This window comes from Oryza glaberrima, chromosome 1, assembly GCF_000147395.1.
Source record: "Oryza glaberrima chromosome 1, OglaRS2, whole genome shotgun sequence".
NCBI classification, from domain to species: Eukaryota; Viridiplantae; Streptophyta; class Magnoliopsida; order Poales; family Poaceae; genus Oryza; species Oryza glaberrima.
This window is the reverse complement of record NC_068326.1, coordinates 28,242,212-28,268,201: the sequence shown is the minus strand read 5'-3', so window position 1 is coordinate 28,268,201 and position 25,990 is coordinate 28,242,212. Positions and strand designations below refer to the sequence as shown.

The 25,990-nt window shown below is 39.2% G+C and overlaps 4 protein-coding genes across 6 annotated transcripts; 2 read left to right on the top strand and 2 right to left on the bottom strand.

The window, feature by feature from the left end:
* The first annotated feature begins 2,518 nt into the window (after positions 1-2,518).
* On the top strand, positions 2,519-10,749 carry LOC127763573 (ubiquitin-like-specific protease 1D). The gene is made up of 14 exons (XM_052288320.1): positions 2,519-3,316; positions 4,621-4,681; positions 5,202-5,287; positions 5,381-5,682; positions 6,630-6,702; positions 7,537-7,607; positions 7,718-7,747; positions 7,833-7,928; positions 8,381-8,468; positions 9,191-9,288; positions 9,464-9,586; positions 9,759-9,870; positions 10,113-10,220; positions 10,295-10,749. Exons 1-14 carry the CDS (start codon positions 2,936-2,938, stop codon positions 10,481-10,483), a joined length of 1,818 nt encoding a protein of 605 aa, XP_052144280.1. The 5' UTR covers positions 2,519-2,935; the 3' UTR covers positions 10,484-10,749.
* A 706-nt stretch (positions 10,750-11,455) lies between these two features.
* On the bottom strand, positions 11,456-13,348 carry LOC127763582 (protein NUCLEAR FUSION DEFECTIVE 6, mitochondrial). Its single transcript, XM_052288334.1, has 3 exons — positions 13,103-13,348; positions 12,898-13,019; positions 11,456-11,714 (listed from the first exon to the last, which is right to left on the bottom strand). Exons 1-3 carry the CDS (start codon positions 13,267-13,269, stop codon positions 11,695-11,697), a joined length of 309 nt encoding a protein of 102 aa, XP_052144294.1. The 5' UTR covers positions 13,270-13,348; the 3' UTR covers positions 11,456-11,694.
* A 2,568-nt stretch (positions 13,349-15,916) lies between these two features.
* On the bottom strand, positions 15,917-20,016 carry LOC127755725 (pentatricopeptide repeat-containing protein At4g32450, mitochondrial-like). 3 transcript variants are annotated; one of them, XR_008013055.1, is made up of 4 exons: positions 19,778-20,016; positions 16,936-19,296; positions 16,742-16,823; positions 15,920-16,376 (listed from the first exon to the last, which is right to left on the bottom strand). XR_008013055.1 is itself a non-coding variant. In XM_052281397.1 (2 exons), exons 1-2 carry the CDS (start codon positions 19,876-19,878, stop codon positions 17,007-17,009), a joined length of 2,391 nt encoding a protein of 796 aa, XP_052137357.1. In that variant the 5' UTR covers positions 19,879-20,016; the 3' UTR covers positions 15,917-17,006. The 3 variants fall into 3 exon arrangements, 1 of the variants encoding a protein (XP_052137357.1); XR_008013054.1 differs by having other exon boundaries at positions 15,919-16,823; XM_052281397.1 differs by having other exon boundaries at positions 15,917-19,296.
* Positions 20,017-20,101: 85 nt separating this feature from the next.
* On the top strand, positions 20,102-24,308 carry LOC127760608 (protein farnesyltransferase subunit beta). The gene is made up of 14 exons (XM_052284889.1): positions 20,102-20,472; positions 20,783-20,869; positions 20,969-21,071; positions 21,524-21,559; positions 22,031-22,113; positions 22,193-22,246; positions 22,352-22,403; positions 22,471-22,535; positions 22,619-22,675; positions 22,768-22,840; positions 23,105-23,191; positions 23,264-23,381; positions 23,665-23,774; positions 23,903-24,308. Exons 1-14 carry the CDS (start codon positions 20,102-20,104, stop codon positions 24,134-24,136), a joined length of 1,530 nt encoding a protein of 509 aa, XP_052140849.1. The 3' UTR covers positions 24,137-24,308.
* Positions 24,309-25,990: the final 1,682 nt, after the last annotated feature.

The following is a 25,990-nucleotide window of genomic DNA, read 5'->3' as shown; positions in this document are numbered from 1 at the left end:
AAAAATATATAAATATCGATGAATTTGCATCGTCTCATTATACTTATTATGGCTTGTCAGCTAAAAAATATAAGGGTAAAACTTTTATATAGGCATCCTTAGTAATTGAAAATCAAATACTGACAAATAAGTTATGATAAGAAAACACCAAAATCAACTTAAAATTAAGTTTTTTTTTGCTATCTTTGTAAGCTAGATGATGAAGGGTAAACCTTAGACTCATTTGGTTCAGTGTCAAATTTTGCCCTATCAATATTTATTTTGATAGTGTCAAAACCTTGACATGTTTTAATGCATTAAAATTGGTGGCATAGAGTTTATTATAGTGTGGACAAAATTTAGTTATGAACAAAACATGTATAAGATACCATTGGAGTTGCCAATAATTTAGCATGGGAAAATTAATCTCAATCCAAACATGCCCTTTATAATTACACTAGAAAAAATACCAGTGCATTGCAACGGGTGAATGCTATTTTAATTTTATTATTGTTATATGTTTTAGTTAAAGTGAAATTCACTGTGGGAATTCGCTTGGATATATTATTTTTGATCATATCAAGTTAGCATGCGGGTTTTTTAAAAGAAATTTCTTTTACGACTCCTTCTGTATTTTCAAAAGGGAATGAACTTAAGAACCGACTCAAATACGGATACGTGTTTCCAAAAATGAACAAAGTTAAAAACCGTCTCGTACACAGATGACGTACCAAAATATCGACAAAAACATCTTTAATTTTTATAATAGTAGAGATATGAACTAAAATTTTATTTATATATGGGTTGCTCTGTTAAGCGTATAGTAATACGCGACGTGAGCCGTCTGATGACTCTACGTCTATGGGTGAAGACACATGATATAAGAGCCTGTTTGAATATTTGATTGTTGCTTAGCAGTGCTCCAATTCAATTTGCCATAGCGTGGCATGACAAATAAATTATGGCCAATAATTTGTTTGGCAACATGTGTGGTAATATTTGGTTGGAGAATGAGTACATGACATGTAATCCCATGAAGTAAAAAAGTGTAGTTTGTCACAACTAAAACAAGCAACTAAACACTAAGCTAATAAACCGTGACATGTCTAACATATGGTGTGGCAATATGTGAAACTCAATCAAACAACTCCTAAATCTCTCGAGGGCTCCACTAGTCTAGGGGGTGGGGGAACCCAGCTACTCCCTCCGTCCCATAGAAAACCAAACTATACCGGATGTGACACATATTATTATTACGAATATAGATATACATCGGTTCAGATTCATAATATTATCCACAAAATTTGCTACAGGACACCTAAAAGTTGTCTGATAGACATGGAAAAAACATGTCACAGTTGAAAGACATCCTAAAAATTGGTGATTTATTATAGGACACTTTTGACTCAATTGAAAAGAGAAATTCTTTAGAAAGACAAAAATGCCCGTAGAATCACATGCTTCAAACACAACGTAAGAGTAAAAAATTTAAAACTGTGCAACTCTAAATTTACCATCACCTTAAGTAAATCACTAGTATACACCCTTCGTCCCCAAAAAATTCAATCCTATCTATGAACCTGGACACACACGTGTCCAGATTCATAGCTAGAGTGTCTTTTTTTTGACATAAAAGTCATCATATTTCATCTTCACTCTAATCTCAGCTCAAATCTTTTGACCATATGAGCATTCTCGTCTTTTTGAGCCAAAGTGTCCTATAACAAATTGCTACTAATTTTGTAGAGTGTCTTTTAACAGTGATACTTTTTACGATATCTATCAGCAAATTACACAGAATTTGAATATCCTAGAGTAAATTTTGCCTACTATATGTCATATTCAATTCGTTTGATGGAGGAGTATGTTAGCTCGTTTCTACTGTCTACTAGATTGGGCATCATTTTGAGGTGCCTATAAATCGGGCGTTTTTTTTTTGCTTTTTTTTAAAAAAAAATCGGGCGCTGTTCTACCAAGTAGATCGGAATTGTTTCACTAAATAGATAAAAAATGTTCCAATCGTTTAAAAAGCTGAAACACAACCAAATCACCTCATGGAACATTTTGCTACAACGTATAAACAAATGGTTTCCAGAAAATCGAGTGTTGTTTCACCATATATAAAAATAATGTTTCAGCAAATAGCGAAAGGATGTTTTAATTCAATTTGGTCTATAAATAGTGAAACATCAGGAGTACACTTGCTTGAATATTGTTGGTGAAATAAAAATTGAAATGGATTTCCTTAATATAGTGTTTCCGTAATATGTGGGTGATTTGTTTCAACGGCGCATGTGGTGGGGACGGCCCAATCACTGGCATTTTCCGCATCATTTACTATGTTTTGTGAGATTATTTTTTGTTAGTGATATTGATACATAAATGCATGAGTTATCTTGCCTTTATAGTAATAATTGATCTCTAGTTTAAATCTTTTCTTATATAGGTACACTAAATTATTACTACTACAAATGTAGAAAAATTTCATACTGCAATAATGTTCCGCCCTGACGCCCTCCCTCTTCCACCTCCGTCCTCTTCCACCGCCGGCCTCTCCTCCCCCACCCCTTCTCCGCCGCCGTCCCCTCCTCGAGCGACGTCGCCATCCCCTCCTCGACTCCTCGTCGCCGGAAGCCTCACCGACCTCTCCTCCCTCCGTTGTCCGTTCCTCGTCCTCACTGGAAGGGTCATATTGAAATTCTATACCAGCCTGACGCATTTATTATCGCGTGAAATTCGGAACCTTCCAAATTCCACCCCTTTTAACCTGACCCCCCTTCATTAACAGTTTAACTTTTTCACCATGGCTGCATTTTACTGTGCGTGACTGGCGACGTCTCGAATTCCCCGACATCCATGTCTCCATCCCCACTACTCGCCATCCTCCTCACAAAACCCTCCTCTGTTCGCTCGATCGCCGGAAGCCTCCGCCGTGCGCCGCCGCGTGCCGGCGTCGATGGCCGCCGTGCGCCGCCGCGTGCCGGCGTCGATGGCCATGTCCGATGGGGCGATCCCCCTCGGCTGTAAACGGGCGATGGCCGCCAAATCCCAACCGGCGGAGGCGGCGGAGCTCGTGGGCTCATCCTCTCCGGCCGTGACGCCGCCGCCGCCTCCGACGGAGACGCGGGCCTCCGACGATGGCGATTCGGAGGGCGATGACGAGGCTGCGACCGACTTTGAGAGAATCACCGATCACCAGCTGCAGGAGTCGATCAAGCGGACGCGCCACTCGCTGGGGCTGTGCGCCAGGCTGCGTGACGGCGGTGTGAAGTTTTTGAGGAGAATCCGCCGCATGGAGAAGGAGCTTGATCGCCGCCGGGCCGCCGGGCTAAGGAAGGTGAGTGAAATGTGGGTTTTTAGCAATCGTTCTGGGTGGAGAAGGGAGGCTGAAGGTTTTTGGAACTATGTGTATCGCCTTTTTTTTTATTATTATTATTTCTTCTAGGTTTCATGACCCGTGGATTTTTTTTTCTTGCGAGGCTATTGCTGTGTTTGGTTCACACCAAAATTAGAAGTTTGATTGAAATTAGAACCATATGACGGAAAAGTTGGAAGTTTATGTGTGTACAAAAGTTTTGATGTGATGAAAAAGTTGGAAGTTTGAAGAAAAATATTGCAGCTAAACACGGCCTATGTGTGGGTTAGGAATTTTGAGGAATGAAGGAGTGTGCAGATTTATGATGTGTCATAAATTTATCTCGGATTTTAGATTTAGTGAGGTTCTGGGTAAAAATGAATTGTTTTCTACTACTACTGATTACTGAAAAAAAAAGTTCTCTTTGTTTAGAATGGGAAGAGTACGGCTAGCACGTTAATAAACGTATAAATTGAAATCCTATGCATGTCGAGCACTATGCTCCGAACCATTTCCATGAATTGTTACAGTCGGCTGCTAAATTAATTTGCTAGGATATTTGATCATATAGAAATGGGTGTTGCGGAGCCCGGTTATTTTAGCTGCCGACCCATGTTTATTTTTCTTTTCTGACTGGTACTTCTACTGGCTTTCAGTAATGAATTTCTGAATTTAAAAATTGATAGTTGTTAATAACTTTATGTGATGTGCAATGGAAGGGGTTGTCAAATAATTGTCAAATATAGGATGCCTTATATCGTGGGATGGAGGGAGATTATTCAATAGCGTTGATGAGTTCATGAGGGCCACTATATAAGTTGTCAAATAGTTACTCCCTCCTTTTCACAATGTAATGACTTACATCGTGAAACGGGGGAAGTATTTGTTAACGACTTGCAGATTTTCTCTCTTCTCTTTTGTATTCAATTATAGAAATCATATAATTTTTGGCTTTTGACCTTGAGAAGCCAGAAGCGCCAAGTGATTAAGAATTAGTTCAATTTGTTCCTTGGAAAATTTTGCACAGCATCATTTCTTTGTAATGTGAGCTATTGTGTTTACAACAGGGATGGACAATACAGTAACAAGTAAAAAAAATGAAACATTTTTCCACACTATTCTTTTCTTTCCTGTTGACAATATAGTAACAAGTAAAAAAAAGAAACATTTTTCCACACTATTCTTTTCTTTCCTGTTCCCTAGAGTGCTATCACCCTAATGTATCATATTCATAAGCATATTTTGTCCATGTCCTGGGTTAAGTTTTTTTTCTTAAATTATTGTAGGGTGTCATAACTTGGAGGCCGACAGTGAAATCTCCTAGACAGGATGATTCCCATGCCTTTAGTAAGCACTACATATTCATTTGTTGTTTATGCATAATCACATATCATTAGTCACGATTCACGGAATACACATCCTGATCTGCTTTCTTTTACTTATCAATCAGTTTGATTATTTATGGTCTTAGATGATAAATGTTGAAATCAGCACATAGCTTCGTCGTGAGTCTGATCTAGATGTATTGCACACAGAGGAATTAAGATTCATAGCAGTACGTAGGAGTTAAATGGTATTAAATTTCAAAACGAAGGTAGGAATTCTCATTGTAGAGCTCATGGAAAAGCTCCACTGGACAATGTACAGATGTATATCTTCCTACTGCCTCTTGAGGGAGAGCATAGGTGTTTCAGACTCTAGGCACTTAATTATTGAGACAGTTTCTGTGCATGATCAGCAAGCCACCCACTGAACCAAATGCATGAACTTCTGGCTTACTTTGTTTGGTCAATGACACGAGTTGCACATCACTGTTGGAGACTTGGATCTTATCTTTGTGTACCTGACTGTTAATCCTCTTTTGTAGAGGATGGTGACAAGCTCAACTGGGTAAATACTTCTAGCAAACACCACCAAAATGTACCTATTACTCCTACAACGAATTATGGACAGGTGTGCCTTTTTTATGTCCCTTTATCTAATGGCACATTTTTTTGTGATTAAAATCTACGTGATATTGTGAATACTCTTCCTTGTTATATGCAGGCTGAGGATTCAGCATTTTTCAAAGAACTAAGTTATTTTGGCCGAGAAAAACACGCAAGCCTTAAGAAAGTTGAGCAAAGCTCAAGAACTACAGTGAGTCATCAACCGAAAAATCATGCAGTTTGTCCAAAGCGAGCTGATGATAAACAATTGCACATGGACAATAAGATTATTGTCAACAAAAGGAAGTTAGGTTCGAAGAGCTGTCTCAGAAAAAGACCGAAAAACAACTCTTTTGATTCAAACGGCATGTATGATAAACTGCGTACAAAAGATGTCACTTTGGGGAGATCAACTAAGAGGTATGCACTCCTTTTTGTTGATCTACTTGAATTTATTCCTTTTTCCTTTTTCTACTTTTAGTATGCCACCCCTTGTTTAGTAATCCATTTGCGTTGCTTTTCCAACTGCAGACTTTTTACATTGTCCTTGATGTACATCATTACAACTTATGCTGCGGTTTAGATTGTTGCATCTTTCATATTGTTGGTCATTTTGCAAATAACAAATTTTCTATCTGTTTGCTCCCATGGTTCCTGTCAGCTGCACAATTTTTGTTCCCATCTAGCAGGAAATTACTGAAAGATGTTGAAAACACTGTTTTCTCAAACTAACTATATCTCTATTGTCTAATACACACATGAAACTCTTGATAGAAATAATTTGCTATTCTTTCCATGTGCATGTCTTATGCTTTGATTCAGTAGATGACTAGATGTTGAGACTTTGTTTTGTCTGTCTTCGATGGGTATTGTCACTGGAGACTTCAACGTTACAGTCCATCTAGCTACACTAGTAGGCGCATTAAGTGCATTCATATCTAATAATGTTTTATATTTTGTATTGTGCACGGTTTGTATTAACTGCTATTCGCCTAGTCAGGCAAATAGTTTGGCAGTGGTACTGTAAGTTATTACCTTACTTTCCCTGGTTTCCTCATAGCCAGTGATTTCAATCGGCTTGATGGAGTTTATAAAAGTATGACAGTAAGCCTGTCTTATCTTTTCTAATTTTTAGGAAGAATGAAATTGCATCTTGATAGTTCTTTGATCTATATCTTGTAGTGTCTGAAACCAATAAATGTAGTTATTGCTAACCATCTTTATTCTCATGAAGCTATATCATCTCGATTATTTAAAGCCAAGCCGCCTAGCTACTAAGCACCTCATGTTTGACATTTTGTCATGCAAATTTCCCCCAGTTCAAACCGATTTATGTTTCTCATACCGAAAATGGTTCTGATGTGCAGGTGGGAGCATACTAAGAATCACATCACTGAGTTCAGGGGCCTATTTGATTCTAAAGAAAGAAATAAAAAGAAGGTGAGCCACGGTGACGGTTATTATTACATTTTTTTCTTACATTGTTATGGTACTTTCCCATTTGTTCCATGTTAAATCTGTTATGTTGACATTGGATGTGATGATTCGTTCTACACGCCAGTCCCTCTTCCAACTGTTCACATAAAAATGTCCCATGTCAACATATGAAGTCCTAATCCTCTCCTTGGATATCTGATCCCCCCCCCTCCCCCGGCAACCTACATGCACATACAAATCATATCTAATTTGGAAATACACATTGATTTCTCTTACAACATTATGTTTGTAACGAAATAACCATGATCACATGTAAATGCTTTCAAACATGAATCTAACAGTTCCAGGACTCATCATTGGTCATTAATCACCAAATTTGAATCTTGAAATACACATGAGACATATAAAAATCAACAGAGGGAGTACTCAACATGATCCAGTACAAATAATCAATTTCTTCTGCAGAGCCTCGATACACTGCCAGTACAAACAAAAATTGCAACATGCACATTTGACTCAATAAGTTGTAGTCGTATTATTTTGTGCAAACAGGTTCTCTGTTATTTTACCTACCATTTTTATTTTATTGAACAAGAATTCAATGTTCTTAGATCCTTGAGGTTAATAAAATAAAATTAAAACCCTAGACATATCACATCTTGGGGGCACCAACTCATGTACGATTGATTGGAATTTAATTTTCTAAGATGATCTCCAAGATTTCCAGTGATGCAACGATGCTACATCATCACTAATTTTGTTGATATTGTCTATTCAAATTGTTGACACAAATAATTGCTCCATGCGTATTTCAATTATGTTCTTATATGTTTTTAGGATGTGGTTCTCTTGGATGATGAAGATATGGAACCTGCTAAATCAATTAATGTTGAGATGGCTCATAAATGGTAAGGCAATAGTGATGATGTCTTTTGCCTATTAAAGTTTCTTTGCCATTAATTTTTTAGACATGATCAATTATAGATATTATTTCATTAATCAAATCACACTTGTGTAGGGATGAGTCAAAGATTTACTATCCTTCAAGGTGAGAATCATGTATTGTCATTGAGGTACCGGGAGGAGAGAGAGATTTCTCCCTTCCAAGCTGATATCTTTGCTTCTGTCAACAGGACTGATCTCGAAACTTTTGAGCTGATCTGCTCTGATATAGAATGCCTTGAGCCTGAAGAATATTTGAAATCACCTGTTATAAACTTTTATATGCAGTAAGTAATATTTTTCTGCTCTGCAATCACTTTATCTCCATGTTCAACCTACAAGTGATTGCATAGGTCCCTGTAGCTGTTAAAAATAAATCTTCATGGATGTGATTGAGCTGCATTTATTTTAAGGTTTCAGTTCATTTCTAATATTGCTTACAATTTCTGGACTAGTCAACTTTGAATTGCTACTTTAATGGTTCTGAGTATTATGTTAGAATAGAAAAGTATGCTTGCTCATGTATTCACAATATTAGTGGTCCTTATTGCTCATGAATGCATTGTCTGAGGCTGAAAGGAATATTTAGTGTGCAAAGGTGCAAAATTGTGTCCAGTAGACTGGTTCATGACTTGTCAATATATCTCACTTTTGCTATGGGGTGTATCATTGTAGATTTGTCAAAATTCAGTACTTTGTTGTAGGCTTGAACTGTCCACTCTGATTATGGTCATTTCAGGTACCTCAGGAAATCTAGAACATGTGGAGACTTGTACATTTTCAATACATATTTCTATAGCAAACTTGAAGAAGTACTATCCAGGATGGTATGCTCTTTAATCTTTCTGTGATATATTTGTGATGTTCAACACCACTTATCAATACCCTTCTGTGACCTGAATTTATACTTCAATTGGTGCATGAGTTTACATACCACATAAACACTTGTGAATTTCTTGGTATGGTGCGATGGGTTCTGCTGTTGAGCAGTTATGTCATAGTGTCGTTTAGTTCATATTTGTGTTATCTTGCCTTATAAATATAGAAGCTTCAATCTATTAATATTGTTAAGAGAGGGTGAAAAGGAGTCACCACATTATCTAATGGTCTGGTGCATGTTGAGCCTGGACGTATATTGTAGGATGAAGGGAGTAGTGAGCAAAATATTGAATATATTCACACAAATCATGTTGACCAAACAATTAACTTCTTTAATCATTATCTTCAGACATGAATCACGTTGACTGCACAATTTATTTCTTTGTTCATACTCTAGAGACATGGCTTTTCCTAATTGCCAAATAAAATCCTACTTTGAGTTTTGGATATATTGCATAATCACCATTTAGGTCCTTACTATATCTTTTAGGGGACGTTGAATGGGAAACTTGCAAATATTATGGGTTTATGTTCAATTTAATTGCTGTTTGTTACCTTTTGCATGGAGTACTAAAGTAATACCTTACCTTTACTCTTTTACATGCTGGGATTATCTCTTCTTCACCTGCAATGCTAATACTTTCCACTGCTGACTGATTACCTTTTCTAGGGTGACCATGATGATTCACAATTCAGCAAGTTAAGGAGGTGGTGGAAACATATAGATATATTTAGACAACCGTACATAATTCTGCCTATTCATGGAGAGTGAGTTTTTTCTTCTCTGGATAATACTTAGATGAAGCAGAATTTTTTTTTTCCCATCTGCTCCTTAGGCAAATGGTTAGCACTTTACATGAGGTTATTTTATGGTTTGTAAGCAATATTCTGATGTATCTAGTTATCATATATGATGTTAATTAGCTTTTTTGTTGTAAATTAGGATGCACTGGAGCTTGATAATTATCTGCATGCCTGCAAAAGAAACAGAATCTGGGCCGATAATACTTCACTTGGACTCTCTAGGACTCCATTCCAGTCGTGAAGTTTTTTATGTTATTGAGAGGTACACAGTCACTCTTGATACATGCTAAGCATTTGGTTTTGATCCCAATCTTATAGGATTAGATAATTGATCCAGGACTGATGCCTGCCGTGCACTTTTCCTGTTGTTATTTTGTAGTTCTAAGTTTCCTACTATTAACCTACTTCAGCCTTCTCCATGAATTTCACTGCAGCTTCCTCATAGCAGAATGGCAACATCTACAGAATGATTCTTCTTATACTATCCCCTTTTCAGGGAGAATATGGAATCATCTATCAAAAAATATGAACAAGGAAAAAGTTCAGGTAAAAAACCTAGTTTTCTAGCAAATATTTGTTCAGAGGACAGCGGTTTGTTGTTTTACAATAATTGCTCTTTAGTCTTTACTGTGTTTCCTGATGTACTCACTCCGTCCCAAAATATAAGCATTTCTAGCTATGAATTTAGACTACTATATATCCAGATTCATAACTAAAAGTTATATTCTGGGACAGAGGTGGTGGTTTTCTAATGGTTGCTTGGCTGCCTTCTATTTTCACATATCCAGGTGCCAAGTCAGCGTAATAAGTATGACTGTGGTATCTTTATGCTTCATTACATTGAGAGGTTTATTCAAGAGGCACCAGAGAGGCTGACAAGAGAGAACCTTTGCATGGTATGTATCAATTTTCCTCCACTATCTTCAGACATGTCTTGAGTCCTGACAATTATGCTCTTGCTGGGTCTTAGTTTGGACGGAAATGGTTCGATCCCAAGGAAACTTCTGGGCTGCGGGACAGAATTCGGGCACTAATGTTTGATGCATTTGAGAGTGCTCGGATGGATGATGAATCGTCGCAGTCCGAGTCACATTCTGATGATCAATCTGGAGATGAAGATAAAGACAGGGATGGAGTCATGGTTGTGGTGATTGACTAACGATGGGTGAATGGCACCTAGCTTTACATTATGTGATGGTACAGTTTCAGGCTTTCAGCAATATCGGCTCTCAAATGTCACGCTGTTTATTAGCTGAAAAATGTTTGTGCTGCTCTGGAGACTGTACTAGAAAAGGATGCGCCAGTGGTGCTTAGCGATGCAATTATAAAGTACTACACAATGCACATTTCTTGTAGCCTGGTAGCTTCTGGGGTTTCAAGATTAAAGTTTAGCGTTTAGGAGATGCACTTTTGTGCATATTGATAGGAGGGGGATCGAAACCCCGTGCCTAAACGCCTTCTGTACATATTCCCCCCCCCCCCCCCCCCACCCCCTCCTAAACGCCTCAGTGCCTCACATTCTGACTGCATTTTTTTTTTCTTGGCTTGATTTTGCAGACATAGCGTGTTTGGTGGAGGAAATTATTAGGGGGATGGGAGTTTGAGAGGTAGGGATTGTTAAGTCTATTCTTTGGTTGAAGGACGTGGAAGTTTTAGGAGAGTTTGGAAAGAAGAGAGTGAACTTCCATCTTTTCAATACCTTCGTAGGGGCATGTAACTGGATGGGGAATTCCCTTCTATCATCACTTAAAATTCAACTCCCATCCATACTTCACATGATTTCACTTAAAATTCAATTCCCATTCATATTCCCCGTGATTCTCATCTCTATTACCAAACCCATAAAACCAATCCCTTCACTAACTCCCTTTGCACACACCGTTTGATATGTTACCTTAAGGCGTCTTTTTCACCAAATAATACCAAATGTAAAATACCACTGGCAGGAGCATGGTGCATGTCACAATTACATGCCAAGCAAGTTTGCATCAACAGAAAAACTGACATGGTGTAGACTTTGCATTGCTGCTAGGCAATTGGCGTCATATACTCAAGGATACTGTAATCCTATGGCGTCATAAACAAAGATTCTTTTTTGAGGGGTCAAATTGGACGCAAAATGCCGTTAATCAACAGAAACAGGTAAATGCATAATATGTTGCAAAGTTGTGATGAATATGATCGCTTGGACAATCATCTGGCACATGAGGCCATCATAAGTTTTAAGCAGAGAAAAAATTTAGTACAGATTCCATCAGCAAAAATCCCGGGTATTATAGTCCACAAGTCTTGTAACTAATGTTATTGGAACCTGCTGGGGGAAAGGCTAACAGAAAAGTTTCTTGTGTGGTGACCAAAACACCACTCCTGTTATAGAGGTGTTGCAAACCCTGTGATAGCACACCAGGAAAAAAAAACACAACGGGTTAGAACAAAAACAACAGTATCAGATGGCAAAGAAAAGGGGTGCATGACAACATTAGACTGAGACAGACATAAGCAGGTGCTGTGTACCGAAGCTAATATAAGTGGTTTGGTCCAGAACAAAATTTTCTGCTAGCAAGCATATAAAAGACAGGGCTTACAACAAGTCAGACAGGGGCTTACATAGTTGCACATGTTTCCAGCAGAAATAGTACTGAGAATTCAAGATACTCATACTATAGCATATAGTCCTATAAGATAAAATTGTGCAAGGCTTATGTAAGTGGCGAAATGTACTTAGGAGGACAATCAAGTAAGTGGCGAAATGTGAGAATGCACTGATAACTGTTCTCCAAAAGGAGAACTCTGTCATGAAATGCTCACCAACTGAAAACAAAGACCTTTCTGGTGCTTGAATGAAGATAAAACTTATTCAAGGCATGACAAATATAATGTTGGAAACCTCTGCTTAATCAAATGTTTTTATTGCAAGTAAAAGCAATAGCTGAAGCAAACATTTCCGAATATATTATGCAATATAAAAAAAGACACGAATATTAGGGAATGGCCTAATATCAAATAATTAGAAGGGGTGAGGCTTCGAACCCAGGTAGTCTAGCCCACCACCTTGTGGAGCTAGCTGGAAGATCCTTGGGCATTTCTCTATACTATGCAATATACACCATGACTTATATTCATTAGAGTTGAAATACACACATGCATTCATAATCCAATTATGACAGCATATGACAGAAACGATGGTGGCATCACTGCATCAGTAACTAAAGATAGGAAAATATGTAAAAGTTGAACTACAATCTTTGACCCAATCTATCAAATAGATCACATAACAGGAGGCAGCAAATTGAACATATCAATTCGAAATTCTATAGATTAGCACATTACACATTCCAGCCAATACAAGAGTTCTGCCTCAGGCATAACCGGATGGTAGTATTATACCACTTTGGCTAATGTGGATTTAAGATGATGGATGGGTGCACCAAAATCAAACCCAACTGAAGGGAACAACATCATGTAATTTTTCAGTTCCTAAATGGACATCATTTTTTCTGATCTAATCCATTACAGCTCCTCTAACAATTTAGCACTGAGATTAAATTAGAAAACGAAGTTGCGCATGTTTACCTTCTGAGAGCCAACCCCAAGATCCGGGCTTAAGCCCGAGCATGGAGGTGAGCAAAGCCGACGCAGTGGCGCTGTGCAGCGGCATCAACCCATGCGCGCCGCCGAGCGCCTCCACCGGGACCCTGCATCGACGACCGCGCCGAATCTGAGCAAACCAAACCGTCCTAGGGGACTGACGGGGAACTAATCGACGGAATAGTAATACCTCGAGATCGCGGGGCGCCGGCGAGTGGAGCGAGGCAGAGAGAAGGCCGCGAGCTCAGGGGAACGAGCCGCCGCCGCAGCCGGCGCCGGCTGGGAGAAGGCCCTGGAAGAGGAAGCCGAGCGCAGCCCCGCGAGGGCCCGCCGCGCGCCGCCAGCCGCCGTCGCCATGGCTGGTTTGGAGTTTGGACGGGGCTCTAAAACCCTCCTCTCGTTGCCCTTCTTGGGCTTTCCTTGCTTGCGGATTGACGCTGGATTCAGGTTATGTGGACTGGGTCTACAGGAGTAGCTGTGGACTACAGTGTCTATGTATTCTCTCATCTTTGAAGAATGAAACGAATAGAGAAATGTTTTGAGTTTCAATTAAACTCTTCGAAACATTTCATCAATTGGATTTGGTTCAACAGCTCATTCAGTCAACATTTAGATTTTCGTTCGCATATTGTGAGATTAAATCCATCCTAAGGAAGTGTTTGAGAGAAGGGGAAAGGGAAAGATCGAGAAAATAAGTAAAACAAGATGATTTATTAGCACATGATTAATTAAGTATTATAATTTAAAAATGGATTAATATAAGTTTTAAAACAACTTTTGCAATCTAAAAGTATGTCTGCGAAAAATGGCGTAGACATTTTCTCTCCGTTTATTCCTTTCTATCATATCCTCCATCCACGAAATAGCGTGTGGTGAGAGAAAATGTAGCTCTAGAGGATACGCCATCCAAGCATGCAAAGATATCACATGCGCTATCCTAGAGAGATCCTTGCGCCATCCCACAACTGGCACCCCCATCCGGTTCTCTTCCCCTCCCCCCCCCCCCCCCCAATTGGGATCGATCCATGGAGGGTGAAGGTAGAGCGGAGAGAGGATGCACCAGTGGCCACCTTCGCTGGCCACTCCCGCCGTCGGCCACCTGTGCCCGCCGCCGCCACTCCACCCAGCTCGCTCGTGTCGCTCCTCCGCCAATGCAGCCCCATAGCCCGGCCGCTCGCTCTGTTGCTTCACCCGTGCCGCCCCTCTGCCCAACGCCGCCCCTCCACCCGCGTCGTCCCACTAGTCAGCCCTCCTCATCCTCCCCGCCCTCTCGGCAGTGGACATAGAAGAGAGAAAGAGAAAAGGTGAGGAAGTTTTTTTTAAGAGTGGTGAAAGGTGAGGAAGTTAATATAAATGTATGGTAGTTGAAAGATATCAATAAAATATAGGATATTGGCATATGGATGATCGTTTGGAATTTGTTGAGTGAAAAGTAATATGGAGTAGAAATCGTTTTAGATGACCATCTAAATTGGAATATGGAGGATGAAATTTGGATAAACTGCTAGGATGCTCTAAGGCCCATTCAATTCAGATTTTGGTTGCAGGGTTTTCATAAGTATGCTTTTTAAACTACTAAACCGATTTTAAGAAAATTTTCTATATAAAAGTTTTCTTAAAAGTAAACAAATCTATTTTTAAATTTATAAAATGAATATTTAATTATTTGTTCGCTAATTATAAGCTTCTCTCATAAGCCATGGGCTCATGATCCCAAACCCCACTATATAGAACGGGGCCAATTAGCTATTGAAGGTAGATTGCGCATCTAAAGTAATGAAAGAAACAATATTTCTTGAAAGGACATTGGGCCACGTAAGGTGAAAAACAATGACCATTGGATGAATGTTTCGATGAAAGATGGCCGTCTGATCATTAACATACATGCGGTAAAAAAATGCACTAGCCACTTCCCTCCGGATCCTTCTATGTCTCCCCTCAGACATGTGGCAAGCAAGGAAAAATTACTCCATGAAAAATAGAAAATGGGCTATTGGTTTGCATGGCAATTAATTGGCATAATTTAATAGACTGCACTAAGATCAATTTTGAGACATCAAATAAGTAAAATAAACATGAGCGGTTGTTGTGAAAAAATATATAGGAATACATATTACGATAGTATTGTATGTAACTTATGGACTACTTTAACAATAAGAAAAAAGACCACTATAATTATAAGGAAAAAAACAATCTTAAGATATTTTAACAAAAATGGCATCTTACACGCGACTCTGAGTAGTGAAAGGATTAATCTTTCTCACCACCACAATTTGCCACGTCATCAAAATAATCAGAGCCGTTGGATGCAACATGTATTGAATAGATAACGTCGGATCTAGAGCGAGGATGGGACAGTAAAAGATGACTCATGTCAAGGTTCAGGATTCAGGAGTCTTCGGAAAGGATCTAGAGAAAGGAAGCAGACCTATAGTCAAATGGACAAAAAAAAAAAGTCACGTACTAAGCTTCCTAGTATTAGATATAGACCATAGCTATTGGGATTACACATGATGTAATTAGATCAGCAAGGAAGTTAGTCAATTTAAGTGTTTTTAAGGCATTAGCTTGACACTGGTTATTTTATGATTGAGAGTAAAATATTTGAAAATATGAAAAAAACTATTGCAATGCAATAACATGATTAACAAAAATAGAATAGGACATATAAACAAAGGTAAAAGATAGGAGGATCAAAATTATATTGAATAAAAGAAGAAACATATACATTCAAGCAAATTATGATTCAAGTGGAAAAACATGATTAAATTTGTAATCTTAATGCCCATTGAAAATAACCTACGGTAACAGATAATTTATATGCGAGTTTCTAAATTATGAAAGATTCACGCAATTACCACACTAGACAGATTGCTTTTCTTAATACCACTTTCAATCATTTACCAAACAGAAAAAATGGTTTTAAGATATTAAACATGTCAACAGATGTATATTAATATTATTTCTCAATCATTTACAAAAAAAAAAAAGAAAACTCATTCATAATACATTCATGGCATTGTGGTACATTTCTTTCAATTGATTATAAATAACCTTAAACATGTGATTCTTTTGTAAAATTTATATACAATAAGTACAAAATTACCTATAAACAAACTCTTAGCTTTGGGGTTTGCAATAAGGTGAGTATAGTAAAAATAAATTTACTATAACAAATAAACTGGTAGGTTATACTAAATGTTGTAAAATTTATTCAACATATGAATGTAAAATTGACGGTAAATATAGAGGGTGTCATGGTCCTTCTTCTTAGTGGCATATGCCATAGTCCATGGATAGAGATTTAAAGAAGTCATGATGGTCGCGCAAAGCGTGACAATGTGGCTAGTAGTACATTGAAGCCGGTTGGAGCCTAGTAACTCTTCTGCTTCCTTCAGAAGTTTTGAAGCCAGTCTTTCTCCATCCAATGATATGCTTGGGCAGTCAGCTACTACTCCTTTTACCTATACACAGATATATCAAACCTCGAGAAAATGCTTTGATCCGAACAAGAGCGAAGACATACCAGCACCAACTCCACTTCCAGGATGGTACATGATTAAAAATACACAATACAAAACCAAACGAAATTTATGTGTATAGTAATCTCCATCTCATACAACTAAAATCAAAAGTAGCATGTTTCAAAAAGAAAAATCAAAAGTAGCAGTTGTCGAATAACGCAGCTTGGACGTTCAGTGAACTAATGAGTATATGAACCGATCAGAATGCTGTGTTTTCAGCTAAAGCACACACCAGTGTTATTTTTCCTGACAATTGGGATCAGCACAAAAGCATGTTTATAGAACCATTTTGCAGTGACACATACAGCGAATTTAGATGGCCTCCTAGAGAAGAAGTGCCACTGAAAGGCAGCATGTAAGATTGTTCAAGTTCAAGCGCTTGATTTCCTGAATAATAAATCACCAAAAGAAAAGCAAAAGAGAATGAGCATTCAAAGAAAAAGCATACATGTGCCTGACATGAAACTAGTGGCTAGCTAAGTGTTAGGCAACAGCCTACCTTCTGGATTTACGCAACCTATTGTGGTTTTGTACCTCAAAATTGAACAATGTAGGTTTGCTATATTGTGTTTACCAATAGTCTTTGCAAGAGCATACACCATTCTCAAAATGGTGAAATCTCTTTGCATCCCTTGCAATGATCAAACGACCAACGAGTTTAGAGATTATCTTCAAAGCTGTATGACAATCTCCACATGAGCGTAGATTCTTTATAACCCGAATAGGTGACCGAGCAGCACTAGTTATAAGACCGTAACTGACAGCTAGCCTCTCACTATGAGCTAGTAAAGCATCCTCTTTAGTTTCTTGATCAACATCATGAAGCACAAATCGAGTATCTGCAATATAGCCAGCCTCTTTCATATGAGCTGCTAAGTATCTCAGCTCTTCATAGATCTTAAGATGTTCAGGATGGGACCTATCTCCTGCTCTGTATTCATGAACTTTGCTCCTAGCTTCAACAGCATTAGCCTTTTTTCTTTCTTTCTCCTTTGCAAGTTCTGAAGCATCAACAGGGAAAAGACCAATTTTAGACTGGTCATTTAGCCTAGAAGAATCCAATCGCTCTACAATTTGAGCACAGCGATTTCCTAGTTCCAAAAAGCCATTTAGTCGACACATATTCATCAAACTTTCCCAGACATCAATGCTCGGTTCCACAGGCATTTGTTCAACAAATTCACAAGCTTCATCAATATAGCCAGACTGCCCAAGCATATTAACAATGCTGACATAATGTTCCATGGTGGGAGTTACACCAAAGTCCTTTTGCATTGATTCAAAATGCAACATCCCCTCATCAACAGAACCCAAAATTCCACATGCCAAGAAAACATGTGTGAACATGGTTGAATCTGGCTTATTACCTGTCTGCTTAAACTGATCAAAAAAATCAGTTGCTTCGTCACCAAGACCATTATACACAAAACCTGAGATTATAGTGTTCCATGATGCCAAATTACGTTGAGCTATAGTATTGAATAGCTTCTTCGCATCTTCCATTGACCCACATTTAGCATACATCTCCAAAATTTTGTTGTTAATATCTGTGTCAACAGCAAGTGCTGATTGAGATATTTGATTATGTATTTTTCTTGCTTCTGCAAGAGAAGTTGCATCACCACATGCTTGCATCAATTTAAAATATTGAGGAGCATGCACTACAGTTCCTTCTTCCTGTAGCAAAGCCAGAAGTTCCACAGCTTCTTTTACTTTGCCATCTTCACATAACTTATCCATCTCTTCAACAGTAACTTTGGATTCTCCACTGGTTACATCAGATGCTCCAGAAGGTAACCCATCAATTGACGGGCTATCAGTTAGTGGATTGCGGTATATGCCATCTTGATACAGTGCAGGTGCATGAGTATTGTGTTGCACAGATCTGTTTACATTCATGGGTTGCCCTGGAAAATTACCTTGTGCATCAATTTTGCTACTGACGTAAGGGCTCTGAGGTGCATGTGAAACATTATGTCCAATACCACCATTGTAGCCTTGCTGAAAATTTGCAGCATGTTCCTTATTGAATCTACTTGGATTTGGATATTCTGAGGTAGAACCAGGCCTATTTGCATAATTGCCAGCAGATCTTTGATCAACTTCCTGTTGTTGAAAGACTTGCTGATCATTTCCAGTTGATTCTTGATATGATTGTCCTGAAGGGCCATATCCATACTGCCTACTATCATATGCCTGCTGGTTATTTTGGGTGTTGTAGCCAGATCTGTATGTGTCAGATCCATGATAATGATGCCCTGTACCATATCCAGAAACGCCACTATTATTACCTTGTCTGCGGCTATACTGGGAATTTGGTAGATCCCCATTAGCGATTTGCTGGTTGTATGTAGTACCACCACCATAAGGTTGCTTGTCATTGTATCCAGGTGCTTCATAATTCACTCTTGCACTAGTATATGGCTCATTACGATTCGCAAATCCATATGGTCCACCTGTTTGGGAAGGCTGCGCAGAATTGCTTCTGTACTGTGCATTGGCACTGCCATAGGGTTGCCTGTCATTATATCCAGATGCTCCATTATTCACCCTTGCACTACTGTACGGCTCATGACGATTTGGAAACTCCGGTTGCCCAGGATTGCGTCTGTAATTAGCATTGACACTTCCATCACCACTCACACCTCTAATTCTATCAGCTCCTACAGAGGAATCAGTTGAAGGGAGATTTGCCTGAACTTGGTGGCTGAGACTATCAGTTCGATGGGGCTCCCTGTAGTTCCCATCATTACGTGCTCCCCATTCGCGGTGATAGTCCCCATCGATCTGTTCTGATGCGAAATTGCCAGCGCCTCGATGTGGAACCAAAGGCCACAGACAACCTCTGTCAGCTGGAAGACTGCAGCACAGTAGTCAATGGAGAAAGTGAATTTACAGGAAAGAAACACACGATCATCAGGTTATCAACTTGGAAATCCAGAGAGTAAAACGAGTTTGCTCAGCTTTGTGGAGCTATGTATTCTGGACTTGTAAGTCGGGATTGATTATTGAACGAGTGGGAACATTTCAGCATAAAAAAGGAACAACAACTATCAAGTACCCTGTATCTGCGTTCGGCGCATGAGTGCCACAGCTTCCATTTCAAACCATGATTGGCCTCCATGAACAAGTAAGAAAAGGACAATTTCTTTCCTAAAAAAAATCCTCTCTCTAGAGAAAGGACTGCAAATCTGTGGCTTCGCTTCTAGCCTTCTAGCACAGAAGATCACAAGTTCTCTGAGAGAACTAAGACTAAACCAAACGAACGCTATTGAATACCCAAGATTGATGCAAGGAAACAGTGACTCGCCGTAGGGCTTAGTGGGGCGACGGTGCGGTACCTGGGCGGCGAATCCACGCGACGGACGGGCGAAGCGAGCGCGCCGCGAGGCGAGTAACGGGCAGCTAGGAGGGCCCTGCGTGCTCCAACCATGGCGGCCATCTCTCTCCTCCTCCTTCCTCCCTCCGACCTCGGCGCGCTCCTCCTCTCCTCCCCCTTCTCCGGCGGCTCCCTCCCCTAAAAACCTCGCGACGATGCGGCGGCCGTTCGTTCTCCAGTCCAGCCGCCAAGCAGAAGGAGCGACTGCCTCTCCTCGGCCGCGTTTTGCGTACGTGGCTGCACTTGAGTCGTCCGATGGGAATAGGCCCAAATAGGCAAAGGCCCAATGGGCCTTCTGGTTGTTGGCTTGACCGCTTTCCCCGTCTTCCGGGGCCCAGAAGAGCACCGCGGCCACGGCTGCTGCCTCTCCGGCTCGCACATGGTTCGCCGCCTTTCGGTGAGATCCCCGCGGCTGCAGCGAGCTCGCAGGCCGCCGCCTTCCGCGCCGCCGACCACCGCGCCCATGGACTCCCCCTCGCCGCCGCCGCCGCCGCCATATCCTCCTGCTGCTGCTGAGGGCGGTCCGGCAGCGGATAGCCAGGCCGCTGAGCTGCCCCGGCTGACTGTGACGCAGGTGGAGCAGATGAAGGTGGAGGCGAAGGTGGGCGAAATCTACCGCGTCCTCTTCGGCAACGCGCCCAACGCCAATTCCCTCATGTAAGCGAACCCTTCGAGAGCGCTGTCGCTATCACTTTGCTTTAGTTACTCGCAGTGTTTGTGCATGTAGAGTGCTGTGGCGGATTGGGATGCGAGAGATGTGCTAGATGGGTGCGGGTATCATATCGTTGTTGCTAAATTTTAGCTTGACTTAGTTCCGTAATTAGTTCATCCTTATCAATTACACAGTGTAGATATAGCCTGGTTATGTTGTTCACAGTCACAGAAGCTTAATGTTACCAGTTAGGTTGAGAATTTAATGTTCCCCACCTCCTTATTACGAGATTTGGTTGTATGTTTACTGCTTCAGGTTAGAGCTGTGGCGTGAGCAGCATGTTGAGTATTTGACGAGAGGGCTGAAACATCTTGGACCAAGCTTCCATGTGCTCGATGCCAAGTAATGGTTCTCCAGTATTGAATTATATAGCAGAATATGGTTTTAAAATGAGATTATGCGAAGTTGATGTATATATTTGGTTTTAAAATTATGTTCTAGTCGACCTTGGCTGTGCTACTGGATTATTCATGCACTTGCTCTGTTGGATGAAATACCTGACGATGTTGAGGATGATATTGTGGACTTCTTATCTCGATGTCAGGTTTGTTAAACTGCTGGTATTATATAAAAAAATGTTACTCTTACTACATAAATATGCATTAGTTACCACTCTTCACGCGTCTGTAAAGAAACCAACTCAACAAGTCAATTTTTCAGTACTTTGTTCTTTCCTTTACTGAGGTGATAACAAAGTTCAATCGAAGAAATAGTTCCACTAGATTTCTAAGGTCTTGTGGAATTTTTAAAGTCTCAAGCTGGGTGTCTGAATGAATCTTCTGAACCCACATGTAACTTTTCATGCATATCAAGGATAGCACAACTATCTTTGTTCTGCTCCACTTAGTTAGTTCATGTTATCCCTTTCCTTTCTCATAAAGTGTTCGGTACAACATGAATTTGCTTATGGATACATAGCAAATAACTGAAGATATTGATTTGCACATACATGTGATTCTGAAGATTTCATTGCCATTATTATCATGATTCTTTCAGGACAAAGATGGTGGTTATGGCGGAGGACCTGGACAGGTTTTCTCTTAACCTCAAACTTTTGGGTTCCAAACTTGTGGCTGGGTAATATAGCTTTGAGTTGGTTAACATTTCACATTAGTTGTCGTTATCTTAGGCAATACAAAACTTCAACAAACCATGTGAACACTGATCTTTTGCTTCAAATGACTAGATGGGCAGTCTAGGCTACTCAACATCTACCCTAACTAAATTGACCATCTCAAACAAGTTCGATGTGATGAAATATCTGAAGATCAATTTATCTTTGGGTATTTGATGGCCTAAAGTGTTTATATAACTACAGGTTCTCATTTTGATGGCAAAGTTAGTGCTTTGACTTGTGTTATCCAACTCGTGCAAACTTTAGAATAGTCAATCTTGACTGTTCTTTGATCTTCCTAATTTGAGTTCAGTTTTACGAACTCACTCGATAAGGTTAATTTAGTATGAGGCGAATTTTTTGATGTCAATTTCACTTCTTTGTGCTAGTTGCCTCATCTCGCTACAACTTATGCTGCTGTAAATACACTTGTAACTATAGGGAGTGAAAGGGCACTATCATCGGTAAACAGGTAATTCTTATGGCACTATGTTGACTAAATATGCTTCCATCTGTATCATATGGTTAACAATTTCTACGGTGTAAATCAGGGACAACCTGTACAAGTTCATGCTTCGGATGAAAGATACATCGGGAGCTTTCAGGTGTGCATTTTCTCAAGTAGTAAACAGTGGGGAGAAAATAGTTTCTTTCCATGTCGAGTTCCTTACACCTTATATCTGCCACTCATTTTATTATCCTTTGACCAGAATGCATGATGGTGGTGAAATAGATGTTCGTGCTAGCTATACTTCAATATCGGTGAGTTTCTTTGCTCCCTTAGTATTTTCTTTGCAATTCTTTGATTTTTTTTTTCTTGTTTTGTTAGGTTGCCAGCCTTGTGAACATTCTTGATGGTGAACTAGCAAAAGGTGTTGGAAATTACATAACAAGGTTTGCTTTGGCTCTTGTCATTGTCAATTTTCCAGCTGTAAAATATAGAATGGCTGGTTAGTTCCTAAACTAAATGCCTCCAGGTGTCAAACCTATGAAGGTGGCATTGCTGGGGAACCGTATGCTGAAGCTCATGGTGGGTATGTTTCAACGGAGGATCTCTGTTTTTTTTTATTTTTCCTGTATGTATCTATTTGGATCTTTTAAGTAATAGTTGCTTTGGTTTGACAAGGTACACTTTTTGTGGGCTGGCTACGATGATCCTGCTTAACGAAGTGGACAAACTTGATTTGGCTAGCTTGATTGTAAGGAAACCTCTGTTGATTGATTCAGTTCTCTTTCTATTCCAACTTGTGTAGTGCTACTTCTAATTTCCATGGGTTTAGTGGTACGCAATGTGAACTTTTAAGACCATGGTATTTGGATGTGGTCCTTCGGTTTCTAGTTGTACAATGCTGAGTAGATGTATTAGAAAACACCATATAGACACTAATAGTAGTTTGTGGCTGTCACAGCATTTACTTATTATAACACTGATAATTGCTTTGTGGATTATCTTCACAATTAAGGGCTGGGTGGCATTTCGCCAAGGAGTGGAATGTGGATTTCAAGGACGAACTAATAAATTGGTTGATGGTTGCTACTCCTTTTGGCAGGTTAATGCCATACCTGTTTTTTTTTTCCTGGCATCCTCCACTCTATCTGACAAACTTCTGGTGTATGACCAGGGAGCTGCTCTTGCTTTAACACAAAAACTAATGACAGTTGTTGATGAGCAATTAAAATCATCATATTCCAGCAAAAGGCCTCCAGGAGATGATGCTTGTGGTACGAGCTCTTCTACTGGTAAGAAACATCAATATGTTTCTCATGGAGAACTGAAATCTTCAGCTTAATGTTTATTTTAAAATTATATTGCTTCAAATATCTGGTGACACGCTTCATAGCGTGTGACCGCGCTTGTTCTGTGTGATTTGCTTGTGGGGATTAAGTGCAATTGTGCAAATATTACTTTTTACATATTTTATACCTTTCATTCTTCATCAACTAGGTTATCGTACTAGCTTCTTGTTGTATATGATGTTGGGTTGTTTATCCCCATGATCTTATATTTGGTTTTTTTTGGCAGAAGCAGCATATTATGCTAAGTTTGGATTTGATTTTATAGAGAAGAGCAACCAAATAGGCCCACTGTTCCACAACATCGCGCTGCAGCAATACATCCTGCTTTGCGCACAGGTAATAAAAGAACATCTAATTTCATGCTTAGCTGGATTTGTAGAAAATTTCTTGCTGTAACTTGGAAATTCTCTAGTGTTTACTTGACACTTGAATGGTAAATCTGATTCGTGTTCCAAATCACGCAGGTGCTGGATGGAGGGTTGAGGGATAAGCCTGGGAAGAACAGAGATCACTACCACTCGTGCTACTGCCTGAGTGGTCTGTCAGTTAGCCAGTACAGCGCCATGGTTGATTCTGATGCGTGCCCCTTGCCGCAGCACGTGCTTGGTCCTTACTCAAACTTGCTAGAGCCGATCCATCCGCTCTACAATGTTGTACTAGACAAATACCATACGGCCTATGAGTTCTTTTCAAGCTAGTGATACAACTGTCTAGGACATGTATGATATGTATGAGCTCTACAATGTTGCGCCTTACAAGTTACAACTGTCTAAGACATGTATGATATTTCATTCTTTTTTACACTGACTGAACGGCCCCAGATACCAAAAGTCCATATAAACTCGCAAACTGGCATTTGTTAATCTGGAATTACGCTTGTGTACATTAGCAAGGGCTCTTGGCCTTGGAGTTGGAGGCCACATCTCAATTATCTTGGTTACTGATGGGCCAATTGCTGACTTTTCCTAATCGGAGGTCCGAACATCACCATAATTCTAGCAAGAATCGTACTAGTCTACTACCCCTAAAATATTACTTCCTCCATATTTTAATGTATGATGTTATTAACTTTTTAATCAACGTTTGACCATTCGTCTTATTTAAAAAATTTATGTAATTATCATTTATTTTATTGTGGCTTGATTTATCATCAAATATTCTTTAAGTATGACATAAATATTTTTATATTTGCACAAAAAATTTGAATAAGACGAATGGTCAAACGTTGTTCGAAAAGTCAACGGTGTCATATATTAAAATACGGGGATACTTCTTTCATAACTAAAAGTTAATATATAACTTCTTTCATAACTAAAAGTTGATATATTCTTATGAAAATTGGTATATTTTGGAGGTAGTAAGAAATTCATGCTTAAATACTTATCCCTGTGAGACTGAAAAACTGTCATTGGGAACTTAATATGCATCAAGAAACTTCCATTGTTAGAAAGTTTGAAAGGCTATACTGATGTTAGATAGGGAAAGTATTTTTATCTCTTGAGGAAATATTCCCTTCATTTCTTACATGCCATCTAAATAGCCATAAAAATATTTAAAAAATTAACAACGTAGATTAATATGAAATATATTACTCTACAAACATAAAAGTTCAAATTATTCAGCTTTTACAAGTTGTAAAAGAATAACAAATATATTTGCGAGTGTACGTTAACTATTTTCAGTTAAATTTGTTCTTTGTATTACAACTAATAGAAGTCAAATTTGACCTTGCATATTTATGTAGTAATATATCTTGTATTATTAACCTATGTTGCTATTTTTTATAAAGAATTATGACTATCTACTTGATTTGCAAGAAACGAGGGGATGTTTATCTCCATATTACATATCCATCTGTATTGTAATCGCGAAAGACAAGCGAGAGAGTTAGACTCATTGGCAAATACTAGTACTATGAAAAGAAAAGCATAGCATGGATGACACCCAAAATGTGAACATAACATGCATGTTTGTACAACCATGTCTCACCACCACAAAGATCAAAGCACACGAAACGTGAGATGTTTTCTTGAAGAGTCAAGGTAAACGACACGACTTTAATAGGAATTTCACTCCCTTGAAAAGTTTTAGTTTGGGTTTTCCCCAAACCAAAGAAAAAGAGAATGGAAGAATTCTTCTTATTCGTAAAAAAGGAATCCTAGAATTATGTTTGCATAAGGTATCCTACCCCATACAATCAAATATAAAATAGGGTATGGGACTATTAATGGCTTTGAAAATGCGAAATAGTTGATGAGAGAAGTTGCTGAGAAAAGAAACAAGAAAGTGGAATGAAATCCAATCTTAGTCATATATTTTCGAATGAGGATCCCCTGACTTTGTGCAGTTTGCAGTTGTGCCACTGACATGTGGGCCATACCAAAAGTGGAGCCCACATGTCAGTGTCACAACTACAAACTACACAAAGTTAGGGGATCTGTTTCCTATATTTTCTATCTCTTCTTGTTCAAACATAAAGGTAAAGGAGAGAATTTGGGCTCTTAAAATCCAATCTTAGTCATATATTTTCTCTCTCTTCTGTTCAAACATAA